Source organism: Ictidomys tridecemlineatus, chromosome 1 (assembly GCF_052094955.1).
Source record: "Ictidomys tridecemlineatus isolate mIctTri1 chromosome 1, mIctTri1.hap1, whole genome shotgun sequence".
Taxonomy (NCBI): Eukaryota; Metazoa; Chordata; class Mammalia; order Rodentia; family Sciuridae; genus Ictidomys; species Ictidomys tridecemlineatus.
In genome coordinates this window covers 144,602,946-144,617,930 of record NC_135477.1, presented here as the reverse complement: position 1 = coordinate 144,617,930, position 14,985 = coordinate 144,602,946, and the positions used below count along the sequence as shown (strand labels likewise).

The window sequence follows — 14,985 nt, the reverse complement described above, 5'->3', positions numbered from 1 at the left end:
AACCTACATCAAAAGACAAATCTATGATATGGGTTTTACTTAAAAAGTCTGGGACTTAAAAAACAATCCTTAGGCCAGGCATAGTGGCGCATGCCTATAATCCCAGTGGCTCAGGAGGCTAAGGCAGGAGGATCTTGAGTTCAAAGCCAGCCTCAGCAAGGCAAGGCACTAAGCAACTTAGTGAGACCTTGTCTCTAAATAAAAAAAATAAAATAGGGCTGGGGATGTGGCTCAGTGGTTGAGTGCTCAAGTTCAATTCCCAGTACCAAAACAACAACAACAAAATAATCCTTAGAATTGGCATATTTAATGAAAATAACATGGTATATTCGATTTTGTGGCTCACAGGACAGATAATAGCAAGAAAATTACAAATTATCATGTAAGGGGGTGGGCTTCTTTTTCCATTCATTTCATGGATACAAAGCACCCACTGAGTCATCTACAGTGTGAGTGCCCAGGATATAGCAGGAAATGAAACCATGTCTCTACTTGAATCTTATTAGTAGAATTAGTACATCAGGTAAGTGCTTCAGTGGAATTGGATAGAAAGTACCTGGAGATTTTATATTTAGGGTGCTTGGGAATTTCTCTGTGAAGAAGGGCATTTGAACTAAAACCTGAGGGGCAAGAATAAACCAGCCATGTAAAGAGATGGGAAAGGGTCATTGCCAGTAGAGTTAACAGTAGGTGCACAAGTTTAAACCACAGGTGAGCTGAGAGGTACTGAGTGCTGGGATGGAGCTCAAGGTCCTCTGTATCTTCTAGCCTTGGGCCTTTGAGAGCCTTTGCATCCTTTCACATTTGCCCATCTTTCAGCAACCAGAATGCTTTCAGCCCCCACATTTCCTTACTCCTACAAAACCCACTTCAGATTTTGGTTCTGTCACTGCCCTGCTTTGTGTACAAACACCCCAGGTGACCCAAGTGAACACAGAACACTGTGGGAAACAGCAGGAACTCTGCTCCTGTGGGAATATTGTGATGGTGGTAGACAGCAGAGACAATCACAGAGGCTAGGGGTGGGGTGGCAATGTTACCAGTGTGGCCTTGTGGGCTGACCCTCACATTCACAGGTATCTTCAAGTCTACATGTTGCCATACATGCCATACAAAGGGTATTACCTTATTTGTGCATTAAGGTGCCATCTATTAAACATTTAAGTATATTATACGTATATAGTATATAAATATATAACTATACCATAATGTTTTGGTTTTGTATAGTGGGATACAATGAAATGGGAAGTAGTCTAGGTTTCTCTTATCATGAAAGACCCAAATATAATGAGTTTTAAAGGATGCTTGAGATAAAATACTGAATTTAAATTCTAGATTTCTAATATCTTGGCTGGCTACCTTTAGTAAATTTCTTAACCATGTTTGTATGTTGGTCTGCATGTAGAGATGAGTATCCCAGGATGAATTATAACAAGAATCTTCCCCCATATCTAATTTAGGTGAGATTTAGATTTGGACTATAAGTTATAATAGAATGAGACTTTGGGGTCTAGGGATGCATGAGTCTTTGGCAAGTGAAACGGACATGGTTCACTGGGGACTAGAGATATCATACCTTATCCCCATAATTTATGAATGTTACCTTGGTAGAAAAAAAGACTGTATGAGTGAGAGTACAATCTTGAGATGGAGACTACTAACCATGAGTCTCGAAGTAAAAAAGGGAGGAATCTATCATAGTGATGACATGTAGAACTAAATCTTTCCGCTGCTGGAATTTTGTTTGTTTGTGGTACTGGAGATTGAACTTTACTACATCCCCAGTGCTGCCTGAGACAAGGTCTTGCTAAATTTCCCACGCTGGCCTCAAACTTGTGATCCTCCTGCCTCAGCCTCCCTAGTCTTTGGGATTATAGGCATGTGCCACCAGGCTGCTGCTGCTGGTTTTGGAGATGAAGGAAGGGGCCAGTTAAGAGGCTGGGAAAACCAAAATACAAGAAAACAGATCCTACTCAGGACCTACTGAAAGGAAGGCAGCCCTGATAACACCTTGATTTTTGTGCTACAAAGCTGTTAGGCTTCTGACTATAGGATAGTCAACCTACATTGCTTTAAGTCATGGAGTTTGTGATGTTACGGCAACAATAGACAGCCAACAACATCTGATTCCTTAAGCTTGTTTTCCAGAAGTTTGTCGGTATGCCCAACTATAATAAGGCCTACTATGTTGTCAGCATTTATTAACATTTATTAAATTTTAATATCCTTCTTGAAGATGAGAGGAAGCCAAGATGTAAATAATCATGAGCCAATCAGAAATTTTCAAAAGACTACTTTCTAATTGAGTTTTCAGAGATAATACACTTTAAGATCGTGATAGATATTCCTTAGACAATTGCCTAGCAAACTCAAAAAAATATGTATGGTTTGCATGTAACACAAACAAGGAGCAGGTGAGTTAAGGGCTGCAGCAGTGGGATGGGTGGTCCTTTAAGGGGCAGATCCTAGCCTAGCTAACTGATAGTAATGACTATGTAATGCAGGCCCAGTGTTGCCAGATACTTAAAAATTTCAAAAAGCTAGAAATCTTCACCTTTTTCTACAAAATATATATATGCATGTACGATGTTGGAGGTGGAACCCAGGGTTTCCTGCATGCTAGGCAAGTACTCTAACAATCCCCAGGTAAGTGGCTTTCGAATGCAGTTTTTTGACGCACATGTTCTTAAAACAAAAAAGTATTTTTCACAGTGATTTTGGCATGTTATCTAAATCTAAGAAGCTATAATTTATATGAATTTTTTTCAGAAAGACAGCTTCAACTTACATTCACATCTAGTTTTATTAAAATTATTCGGCAATTTTGATAGCAGTACAAACTCTTTTAACCATGATCATGGAACATATTTGATATGAGTCTGTGTTTTGGTTTGTTGTAGTTTTGGGCACATGTACATTTCTAAATCCTCTACCCTTCGTTTCCTTACTAAAGGAGAATTGCCTTAAGTTTCTCTATTATCCATAGAAAAGGAATTTGTAAATTAAGGCTGAAAAAATAAAACACACAGATCCAAAAAATTCTCTTTGAATATCAAGAACATACAAAGAATATTAAAGACATCTACGTTTAGTCCTCCAGATAGCGAAGCAGGCATTTGATGTCTATGGGTTCTTGTTTTTACTTATTGCTAATTACAATTCAGAGACCAAAGTATTTCTGAAAGTCATTTAAAAAACCCTCAGTGAAACAAACTCCTAGCCAGGTTCAATGGAATTAGAGGATAGAACCAGGAGAGCACATGATTTGGCCTGTAAAATCACAAGACTTTTTCCTTTAGTGAGATTTTTCTTCTGCAGTTGCACAGGGCACTATGGCTTGTTTAATGCCTTATCATTAACATCTGCCTTACAGTAGATCTAAATATTGGCTTATTTAAGTATGTTACTGGACAGCAAATGGTGAGAGCCTCCCTGTCCAAGGCAAAAGTTGCGTGGACCTTAAAGCAAAACCTTGTGGGGTTCAGTACTCCTTAGTTGTTCTCCAGCGAACCTGAAGTTGGCTGTAAGAAAGGAGAGAAGAAGGCTGGGTAAGAATTTTTTTCTCAAGACATTTCAGCTGATTTAAAGTCATCTTGCTTCTGCAGCAGGGGATGAGAATTTGTCAAGGCAGTGGAGCCTTGTTGTTTTGTTCCTGATAAGATTATCTCTTGGTTCAGAATATGGGAGATAAAGACACAACATGGAGTAACTTGAGAAAATTCCACTCTTGCTTCTCTCAAAGGCTGTGCTTTTGATAGCTTCAAGGGGATTATTTTCAGGTGCTATTTCTGGATATTCCAATTACCAGTAGAGACTATTTCACTCAACAGCCCATTTATTTCACCAGGTGTAGAAGACTGCTTGCTGTACAGATGCCGTATTATTTTTAATTGGGCAGCTGTCCTATTATTTTTAGGTGGAAATGTTTGTTCCTCAAGAAGGAATAGAACGAAAGTGGCAGAGCACTTGCCTTGCATGCACAAGGCCCTGGGTTCAATTCCCAGCACAGTAAAAAAGAAAAAAAACCCACAAAACCCAAACTCTGTTATCTGTGATCTAAATAGCATCACATCTCAAAGAAAAAGCAAATTTAGCAATCAAAATGGACAAGTTTCATTAGTTATATCATCAGAATAGAACCTCAACTTTATAAAGTTTAACTATGCAACTTATTTGTGGTGCTCCAACAAATGAAATCTATGAAGAGTAAGTCATGAAAGTTATGTTAAATCATTTCAATTGCCCAAATAAATGAAGAGAAAACATTTTCTTTTTTAAATTTTTTTAAAAATATTTTTTTGGTTGTTGATAGACCTTTATTTTTATTTATTTATATGTGGTGCTGAGAATCGAACCCAGTGCCTCACACATCTCAGGCAAGTGCGTTACCGCTAAGCCCCAGCCCCAGCCCCAAGAAAACATTTTCTTTAAGAATGAGCTCACACTTTGAAGTTTCTCAATAAATAATATTTTGCATCTAATTTTTAATACAAATCGAGAATATAGTCTCCAAAACTCAAGATATAATTAAGATATATTGGATCTTTCCCCTGAGCTCAGGTCCATCTCATTTTTTTAAAAATTTGAGAATACTTAAAACTTAAGATCTTCAAATAATATTTATAACAATAGCAATGCATACAGTGTAATATTGCCAACCCACAAAGCAGTAAAAACCCAGAAAAGAGAAATTATACTTACAAATGGAGTTCTGATTCCAAATTTGCTGTGGAATGTCATGGTGACTTTGTTTTTATGTCCTGTTCTTTGATCAAAGGCGTGGCACGTATCAAAAGGAGGACTGTACAAGTGCAAACTCACGGCAGGTTCTGTATGGCTGATATTCTCTACTCGATGTAAGCCAATGGAATCTGAGTAATATCAAAGAGGAAAGAAGAGATACAAGAGCTTAGATGATAGGCAGAATCTTTTGTTAATCACCTGATTCTGAGTCAATATTGATACATATGGAACTAACAGAAATTAGTTAGAATTAAACTTCTATTTAAAGACAGTGACCGATGGTTAGTGACAATGGTTACTCAAACACATTAGCTTCTGCTCCTTCCTGAAAATCCCCTCCTATTGCAGTAAAGAAATTAAAAAAAAAAAATCAACATACAAAGACAAAAAAATGTAAAAGAGAAAATGTTAGTAAATATTTGAAGGCTTGAAAGATGGATGTCTTTGCAAAGGACAGCTAAATTCTCAGTCACTTGTGAGGAAAGTCAAGGAATAAACTGATTTATGTCTTGAAGCTTTTACATAACTAGGAATTGGCAGCACCAGTTATTTCTGGAAATTAGGGTGAATATGGGGCTAAAATACACCAATGGTTGAAAGACTACTTAGGAAGCAGAGTCTCAAATCTTTTACCGATTCTCTCTCCCTTTCCTTCCAGTAGAAGACACATCTATTCTCCAGAAAGTGTAATAGGTGAACTTGGGACTGGTGGACCATAGGTAAAAACAACAACAACAACAAAAAAAAACCAGGTGAATTAAACAAAAATTTACATATTGAATGATAAGATCCCTGCTTTTATAACTACCTAGCTGCTGGACAGAATTTTTCTCTCCAGGTAGGAGATGGGAAGCTTCTTCTCAAGGAATTTTATTGGCTCAAAAAGAAAAATATCCTAAAGTATATTTTCATTGTTAGTTTCTAAAGGAAAGGGCTCTGTCAGACTAACACAGAGTGAAATCCAGTTGACAGGCCCTGGTAGTTTAGATAGTTTAGAGCTATCTATTAACTTTTTTCTCCCTTGGTTTTTACACATTAGCACATGGCCAAGGCCACAGGATATCTGAGCTGGCCTCTAGTACATAGGCTAGAGCAACCTGAAAAACAATGGTTACTCAGGAAAAGACTTTAGAAAGCCTCTCATTAACATCCTCAGTAAGATAAAATTTTATAAAAGGGATCAAAAAAGAAAAAAAAATAAAAGGAATCAGAAAATGAAAAGGGATTTAGAAATAAAAATCTGGATAGAAGAGTGGACAGAAAAAGCCGAGGGGGACTCAAAGAACAAAACGACAAAGAAAAAATAGAAAAGAAAAATATCAGATGAATAGTTGAGAAGGTTTAAAATTTAAACAACAGGAGTTTCAGAAACATAACAACAACAAAAAAATAACCTGAGGATATTTTCTAGAATTGAAAGATGCAAATGTCCAGATTCAAAGAATCCACTAAGTACCCTGCACAATGAAGAAGTCATCAAGCAAGATGCATCTGTGTGACATTTTGCAACACAAAATGATGGCACTAAAAGAAAAGATTCCAAAAATTTCTAGAAAGCAAACAATGTCTAGGTTTCATAGATTTAAGAATCAAAATTGCACTGGACTTTTGACAAGAACACTGGTAAACCAAAAGACAAAAATGATGATCTTCATAGTTCTGAGGGATGATGTTTGCGAGATAAGTCATCATCTATATCCAGCTTAATTACCAATTGAGTTGCAGGGACTGAAGACACTAATTTTTAGATATTTGAGGTCTCAAAAATTTACGTTCCATGATTCTTTTCTCACAGTGCTCCTGGAGGATATGTTCACTAAAATAAGGGTGTGAAGCAAGAACAAAGGAAACAGGAGACCAGGAAACAGAGAACCAATACAAAAGGAGCAAAGGGATGCTTGGGATGTTGTAAGGGGAATCTAGAGTTGACAGCCAAGCCACGGTTTAGAGATCATCCCATTTGTATTGAAGTAGTCAAAAAGCCCTGGGAGAAATACTTTCAACCAGATTTTAAAAAACAAAACCCCAAAAGACTCAATGAAGAATAATATCTAGAAGCAGAAAACTTAGGTTCTACTTCTAGCTAGAGTGACAAGCTAGGCTACCATTGAATAAGTCACAATTTTGAGAATCTTCTTATTTTAGAAATAAGGGTTTCCCTATTTCTAAAAGTGCCTTGACTCTATAGCTTACTGCTTTTGTAATGCTTTAAGCACAATTCTGAATAAATGCTCAGCATTCCTAAGAATTAACTGCCCTGGATACAAATAATTTTGTTTCTCCAGTTGCAGGCACATATACCATCCAATCCACTATGGAAATCCTGCAGAGAAAGACCCTGAAAAAATAAGTCACCATCCTTTAGAGAAGCCCTTAGTTTCAGTATCATGTGTGAGCCCTACTGTTAATAATCCCAGCACTGTCACTACTGCATTTTGATTTTTGCCTTCTCTTCCTGTATGTTCATGATGTGCCTTGCCTTTCTTAGTGATATTTAGGAAGGCTAGTTTCACCCATGCACTATTGATTTTTCACACATTACAATAGGTGACTTGGTCTCTTTACCCCAGTTCTCCCTTCTCTTTCAGCATGTGTTACCAAATTGATCAAGATATTCCCAATTACAACTCTATTTACTAAAGAAAGCTTATACTTTCTTCTGTTTTTTTGGAAGTCCAGGACCCAGTATCTCTCTATTCTCTTATTACCACCTTCCAAGCCCATTCTTCCTTCTTTGTTTCCCCATTCCTGAAGTGTCCAGTCTTTGTAAGGACTGCCTTCACTCATCCTCTTTCTTGTACTCTATCCTCAATCTTGCATCTGTACAAATCAGAGGTTGAAAATCTGCAGCTTTTAAGTATTTGGGGTAGTCTACAGAAAGATTTAGTATATCCCACCCAATATTTTATTGACTGACAAAAATTCACATAAAAACCAGAAGTTCAACTTCTATGGAAAAAGAAATCAGATGATATCATTGGAGCTGGCAATCACTGCTATCCACTTAGTGTGGCTTGCACACTTCAGTTATCAGGTCCTCACCACAGCCTTATGCCCAGGCTGCAGTACTCACTTATCTACATGCTTGGCTTCTACAGCCTTTTACATTGGAGGACCCCTGAAAAGGCTTATCTATTTTTCAAGATCTAATCTATTTTCTCAAAGACTCACTCCTGCTGCAAGTGATTGTTCTGAAAGGCTTTGGCTTTATTGTGTATGGTACAGTTAAGAAACTGTCTTATAAATATGGTATGCCTTATATATAGCAACCCTCAAATATCTGAGAAGATGAGTTAAGAATTTTCAAGTGCATAGGAAATGAATAACCTTGTGTTATGTAAATAGAGGGAAAAAATTCCCATGTGGTCTGACCTTTGTAAGTGACTTGCATTCCTAAACCAATGATTTAACAAATTTAGGCCAGGTATTAGGGCCAATAGAAGACTAAGACATATAAAGGGACAACTAGCTTTGAAGTCTGTGTAATTCTTTGTTTTATATAAGTGGGAGAACATCCTAATTAAGAGCATATGCTCTGAGAGTTCAAATCCTGGCTGTCGCTTAAAAGCTGAATGACTTCAGACAAGTTATTTAATCTTCCTATGTGTTGGCAACCTCACGTATAAATGAGAATTCAAATTATTTATCTCATATGTTTTAATGAGCTTTTTGGAAAGTTCCCATCCCTTTTGGGAAAATAGAAGTTAAATCACTACCTCTTCTGAAAAGTATTTGGCTTTCCTATACTATACCCAGGAAAAGAATGAATTCTTGGTAAGACATAAACTATAATAAATCACTGCCTCCAAATATATTCTTTTCCTTGAGGAGAGTCTTTTAAATATGCTATTTGCATTTTAGAAAAACAGAGACTAGCTGGTGTTCTTAATCACTTCCAGAACATTTACATTTTCTATTTTTTTTTTTTAGAGAAATTTTTTTTTTTAATATTTATTTTTTAGTTCTCGGCGAACACAACATCTTTGTTGGTATGTGGTGCTGAGGATCAAACCCAGGCCGCACGCATGCCAGGCGAGCGCGCTACCGCTTGAGCCACATCCCCAGCCCTTCTTTACATTTTCTAACACAAAGATTACTATTTCCAACTTGATCTCTTTTGTTGAAAGACTATACTTAATGTGTTTTTCTAAATTTTTTTGTCTGTTTTGTGTGTTCTAATCTTCCCAAGTTCTGGCAGGTAAATCACCTTTTACCACCCCTTTAAGTAGTCTGCATATTTTTAATAAACGATTCAAACCCAAAAGCAAAGTTTAAAAAATAAAACACACTGTGTTTATGTCATTACCCAAGTATTTTAAATCATGACTCTGACAGATTTCAAAAGATGCATGTAAGTAATCAGCATTTTAGATAAGAGACCATAGTTTTTCCCACATGTCCTTAGAGAAAGGATAGGATGTTACCATTGATGTAGGCACACTGGTTTTCCCTCAAGGTCCTTTCAGACTTCTTAATCATCTCATTGGATTTTTTGTCAGGCCAGGCAAATAAAGTCTCCTTTAGATTTCCTTGCAACAGCTTCAGAAAGCAGTGGGAGTCCGTGTGATCATGAATACTGCTATATATACACAAAAGGACAATTGAACTCAGTAGCTGGTCAAGTACCCAGTCTGCCCAGAGCTGACACGTACACACTGTCCAGAGGACAACTCCCAGGCCCAAATCAATTTCTGCCAAATTTTCAAAATGTCATCAATTTATAATGCAACATTGTTCAGGGCCAAGTAATAAAATAATGTATCATCCATCTCAAGGCATTTATGGGGCACAGTTTTGATACATACCTCTACCAAAGAGCAGTTAATTTTTTAACGTTGTTGTAATACTAATTTGACAACAAGAACATAAAACCAGAAATCTTTTATGTTTCCCAAATACAACTCTAAGTAACTCACACTGAGCTAGAATTTGATTATGATGGCACATTAGAAATGGCAAAGTAGTATGCAAGGACCTGGTTTTAATTCCCAGCACCACGAAACAACAAAAAGCACATTAGTGGAATTCTGAAAAGAATAAAGATAATCATCCATAATAATTACACCACACTGAAAAGATCACTTAATATTTTATTTAGGCCTTTCCTCTTTTCTCCGTTACATTTAAGGAAAGAATGGATTTATTCATGCAATCTTAAATGGTATCTAGGTATCTGAAGTAGAACTAACTACAGAATTGATTAAAATATACATACCTATATATATATTTTTAGTATATATTTTGTATTTTGAATTCTATAACTACATTCACAGTCTAGTCATAATCTCTGATAAATACACTTTAAAAAAAATGCTGGATGAATAAATACAACTCCATTCTATATGAATAAATAAACTCTAGGGACCTAACTTTCTAGAGTCATGTAAATTTATATTTCCTTTCTCTAATAATTTTTTTTAGCACTCTCAAATACTAGGAAGGACTTGTTTAAAAAGTATTCAGTTGGCAATAAGACTGGCACATGTACAAACTAAAGACAGGAACCAGTTTTTATTTTAATTAACCTGTTTACAGGGTCTCACTGAGTTGCTTAGCATCTTGCTTTTGCTGAGGCTGGCTTTAAACTCACAATCCTCCTGTCTCAGCCTCTGGAGGTGCTGGGATTAAAGGCATGTGCCACCACACCCAGCCAGAACCAATTTTTAAAGAACCAGCATTAGTTTTAGTTGTGTACAGGTAAAGAAACTAACCAATTAACATGAAGTACAAAGAAATTTCCTGAATTTGTAAATATTTTTCTAGCTCAAAATCTTGAAGATTTGGTCTTTGGTCCCACAAATGTTTACACACCCCAAACACCACAAAGGTCAGTTTAAACAGAACTCCATTAAAAAAAAATTTTTTTTAACTACATAGAAGGCAGGAGAAACACTGAATTAGATAAATACTTACCTGATTTGTCTCATTTGGGGGACTGTTTTTAATATATAGTGTATGCCTTAACTCCTTATACTAATTTCCATGGAAATTTTTATTGGAATTTGGGGACCATGTGATCAAATAATTCTAAAATATGAGATTAGTGGCTAGTCTAGTACTGTGTACTTCTCATATGCTTGGACAGATACTCTAAGAAATACCAAACGGAATTATTATATTACCTGCCATGTCCTTCACCCCAACATAAAATCATCAAATTGAATTTCCCATTTCCTTGATCCACAAGATTTCGGGTATACCTAAAAGAAGAACATATTCAGATGTTTGACTTCACCGAAACAAGTACCAGGAAAAACAAGTGTTACAAAGTACCATTGCATTTACAAATCCAGGTCTCCAGAGAGTCTGGAGCCTAGATCTAGTGCTTTAGGCCACTAGGCCACAGTAATTGTCCTGGGTACCTATGTTACTACTTCTACCTCAAAACAACTCTGAATGTTTTTTTTTCCCCTCTGTATTTTGTGGTTTTAGGTTGTTTGTTGCAGGTCCATGAAGAATGAGATCATATTGTGAAGCACCACATTTACAGAGTTAGCTAATCAGTTTTAATTAGTTGCATGGAAAGATTATAGTGGTGGTGGTGGGGGGAAGCAGATTCCACTTTGGTCCATCACACAATCTCAAACTGATAAAAAGTTTCTTATAGAAGGTATTTGAAAATTGCTCCAGGGAAGAATGTTGCTATTGTTTTCAGCAATTTTTCTTCCCTGTAGCTAATGTAGGACTTGAGAAACAAGGTTTCATTAAATAGCTATTCCAGAATTCTCTTTAATTTTACTACTAAAGCCCAAACACAAACCACATTCAGAAGCACTCATGATGAAAAGTTCTCTGCAAATAAGTTGGGGGTACCAGGGATATTATTGCCCCCATCTAATTAGCCAAGTTTGATAATTATGATATTTATTTATTTTAAGAGAAAGAGATCTATACTTTTTTTTTTTTTTTTGGTAGTGTTTGTTCCCTTAGTCACTCATATCCTGCATGCCCTTTCTGTCCTGTCCTTCCCCTCCCCGAAGCTCAGGGCCAGATGCTTTGCAGCATGATCCTTGAGAGAGTTGCTTGGTAAGTGGATTTTAGCTGACACCCTTTCTTTGTAACTCTTTATGACCTAGAAAGGGGTGGTACGTAGAGTAAAAGTATTTCCAGTAAACTGAGTTTCTGTACCAGAATCCTACTTTTTCCCTCTACCAGTGATCTCTTGTTTCTTTGGGCCTTATTCCAGAGAATTTACTGTCTGGCTCACACTAGAATATTTTGTAGAACGTATTCTGCATTGGTAATGCATGGTCCACCCAATCCCCATAGGTCATACATCAGAATTCTTCAGTGCTAGGAACCTAGGCTATGAGCAAAGTACTTCATTTCTGCTCTCCCTTTTTTCTTCTTCTCTGTTCTCCCAACTACCCACTCAGGACTACACCATTATTTAAAAGAGCCTTGCCTTAACTCAAGCAACCCAACCAATTGTATTTCAAAAGGTTTTTCAATCAAGACTAATTCAGGGGTCCCTAGAAATGCTCTTGTTTAAAGATGAGGAGCTATTAGAGCCTTCCCTGGTTAATTAATTTCACTTGGCCAATACTATATCTAGTCAGATATATTACTGGAATAAAACTATTAATGTCATATGTCCAATGGAAATTGAGTAGTGGTTTAAAGTGCAGGCTCTAGAACAATGATCTTATTTGAACCTTGACAGAAGTCCTCCTCGGGTTGTTCAGTCTCTTTGTAGCCTACTAGTTATTTCTTGTAAAGTCCGGATAAGAATGATGCCTGTCTCATTCTTTGTAAAGTAGTAACTTTGTATACTTCTTTGGAAGAGTATCTAGCCCATAACAAGTTCTCAATTGTATAGAGCAAATGCAGGCACATTTTAAAAATGTGATAGGATTGTTGACAGCCATGGAAGGACTTGACTAGCAACTGAGTTGAAAGGTACCAAAGGAAATTCCTAAAGCCACTTTGCAAACAGAATAGAAGCCCAAGTGGCCTTCACCTTTAATCCTAGGATAGTTGAAATGTCCCTGATAACAAAACTACCAAATACCCTTCCTGTTACTGGGAAGCAACTAACAGAAACTACTACCTGAGAAAAAGAGATGTCATTCTTTCCTTGTTCCTTTCTTTCAGGTTTCTCCCCTCTGCCAGTCTCAACCCAATCAACCATTAAAGATTGAAGGCGCTGGCTGCCCTTTGGAAAAGTTGAACCTCTCACCCTTAGTGGTGATTAAATTTTATTTCTGCCCCTAGGGTATAGTTAATCATTTTTACTTAACAACTCTTCTGGGCCTTTAAAGGTCTCAACCTACCAGGACATCTCCCTCAAGCTCCTCCTTGAAGTATGAGTCTTCCACTTACTTTCTACCCCTAGGATAAGAAAGAGCCAAAGAGCAGAAAATGCGACACTATTTGTAGTTTGCGAAACCAGTTAGTGGATTTGAATAAACCCACAGTGGAAAAGTTAAATTGGTTTGGAAGAGGGAAGAACAGAAATTGAATAGTAGCAACTGACAAACTCAAGACTCTGGTGCCCGGTTGGGGCAACCGAAGGCATAGTGATAGAAAACTGATGTCAGGGAATTGTGTTCCCTGCCATCACTCCTTTTCCTAGATAGCAGATGTATTTGTCTACTCCAGACCCCTCTATTAGTCCAGCCAGTCAGTTCCTCCAGGCTGCTAGCGAGCCAGAGCCTGAGATCCTCTGGCTGTGGGGATGCCCCCGAGCCTCTGAGTCCGGGATTGACAATCGCTCCCTAGCTGAGGGCATTGTTCCTGAGGCTGAGGACCAGAGCAGTTGGGGTTGGAGCAGAGAGGTTTGTCCGGGAGAAGAAAACCTCCGCTGAAAAGTGGCCTCCCTCTCTTGGTTGCCTGCTGTCTGTCTCCCGGCTGTGGCGACAGCAGGATCCACCTTTTGCATGCATGGCTGCAGCACAGCCCCAAACGCAGAGCGCCAGCCCAGCCACCCGCCATCCAGGGGCGAGAGGGTGGGCGCGGTGGGCGCGGTGCGGCCTGGGCTTCACAGAGACAGACTCCTGTCGGTGTCTCTCGGCTGTAAGGAGACGGCGCACTCACCTGTACTGGTCGAACTTGGCATACATCGCCCACTCGGCGGGGTCGCTCTCGTAGGCTTCCAAGACGGCCTGTACCTCCTCTACATTGACCTCATCGCCTGCAAAGAGCTGGTGCAGAATGCGGATCAGATCGTTCAGGGTCCGGGGCTTCAGCACCTCAGTCTGTTCCATACCGCTCCGAGCTGGCTGCAGTAGAGTCGCTGAGCGAGTGGAGGCGGCGAGGGCGAAGGACCTTCACAGCAGAACACACACACACACACCCAGACCTTCGAACACCAAACGCAAAGAAACCCTTTTTAAAGCTCTCAGGACTCCCGGCAGGCAGCGTGGAAGGTAGGAGGGCCGCTATAGACAAGCTGCGCGAACAAGACTGGACCAAATCTGCAAAGATCACCCTCCCGGGCCCTTTTTAAGCTCTTGGAGTCGGCCGGGAATGTACCAATGGCCCTCAGGGGGTGGGGTGAAGCGGAGAGCCACCCAAGGAAGGTGGCAGAGGCGGGGACAGCCTGAGGGAAAGGCCAACACACACAGGCGTTCCTGCACGTTCCCTTGGCTCCGTTTGCCCTGCGAGGGCCCCATTCTCTCCCGTGTCCCCAGTGCTTGCCGTGGGCTTTGCGCAATCTCTCCCGGACCTTAACATTGTAGTTTTGGCGGACCATCCCAACCTTTCTGCCCGCGCCACTTCTTCCGCTGTGGATCGCATCCCGGGGTCCTGGACAGAAAGGGTCAGAAGGAGACCTCTGGGGTTACGCTGAGGAGGGGGATGGAAAGGAACCTGGGCTTCCAAATACAGCTAAGAAATTGTGAGGACCCTGCAAATATTGAAGATGGATTCTTTTCCCAGGCAGGAAGGACTGTTTTATAGATTGAAACTATCGATAATATGCCCAGGCCAGGTGACTTTGCCTTTTTTTTTCTTAATATTTTGTATTGTTAAATACATTTTAACAAAGGGAACTCTGGTTTCTAGTAAGTATAATTAGTGAACTGATAGGTCACTCATTCTAGACATGTGTGACAGTGCCTCAAATAGTATATCCAGTACAAAGAACTTAATGTTTTAATTGATGGTGAGAATAAGACACCCCCTCCCGAAAAATAAAGTAATTATGCAGTTATTTGAAAGGTTTTAATTAGATTATTTGAATCCTTCAAGTTTAGGCTTGTGCTGAGAAGAGCCTCCTGGTACTTACAAATAAAAAACATT

At 38.8% G+C, this 14,985-nt stretch overlaps 1 protein-coding gene and 1 long non-coding RNA gene across 2 annotated transcripts; one reads left to right on the top strand and one right to left on the bottom strand.

Moving 5' to 3' along the window:
* Positions 1-2,784: 2,784 nt before the first annotated feature.
* On the bottom strand, positions 2,785-14,198 carry Cdo1 (cysteine dioxygenase type 1). The gene is made up of 5 exons (XM_005339490.5): positions 13,780-14,198; positions 10,866-10,943; positions 9,168-9,322; positions 4,702-4,871; positions 2,785-3,521 (listed from the first exon to the last, which is right to left on the bottom strand). The coding sequence occupies exons 1-5, from the start codon at positions 13,947-13,949 to the stop codon at positions 3,492-3,494; spliced, it is 603 nt and encodes a 200-aa protein (XP_005339547.1). The 5' UTR covers positions 13,950-14,198; the 3' UTR covers positions 2,785-3,491.
* Positions 11,719-12,956, top strand: LOC144377429 (uncharacterized). The gene is made up of 2 exons (XR_013438441.1): positions 11,719-11,769; positions 12,838-12,956. It is a non-coding gene; the product is annotated as an uncharacterized LOC144377429 (long non-coding RNA).
* Positions 14,199-14,985: the final 787 nt, after the last annotated feature.

Coding starts and splice junctions, on each gene's coding strand:
- Cdo1 (XM_005339490.5), bottom strand. CDS start 13,949: ATGGAACAGACTGAGGTGCTGAAGCCCCGGACCCTGAACGATCTGATC. Junction 10,944..13,779: donor GCCAAGTTCGACCAGTACAG/GTGAGTGCGCCG, acceptor TTCTTCTTTTAG/GTATACCCGAAATCTTGTGG. Junction 3,522..4,701: donor TTGGAATCAGAACTCCATTT/GTAAGTATAATT, acceptor CCTTTCTTACAG/CCAACTTCAGGTTCGCTGGA.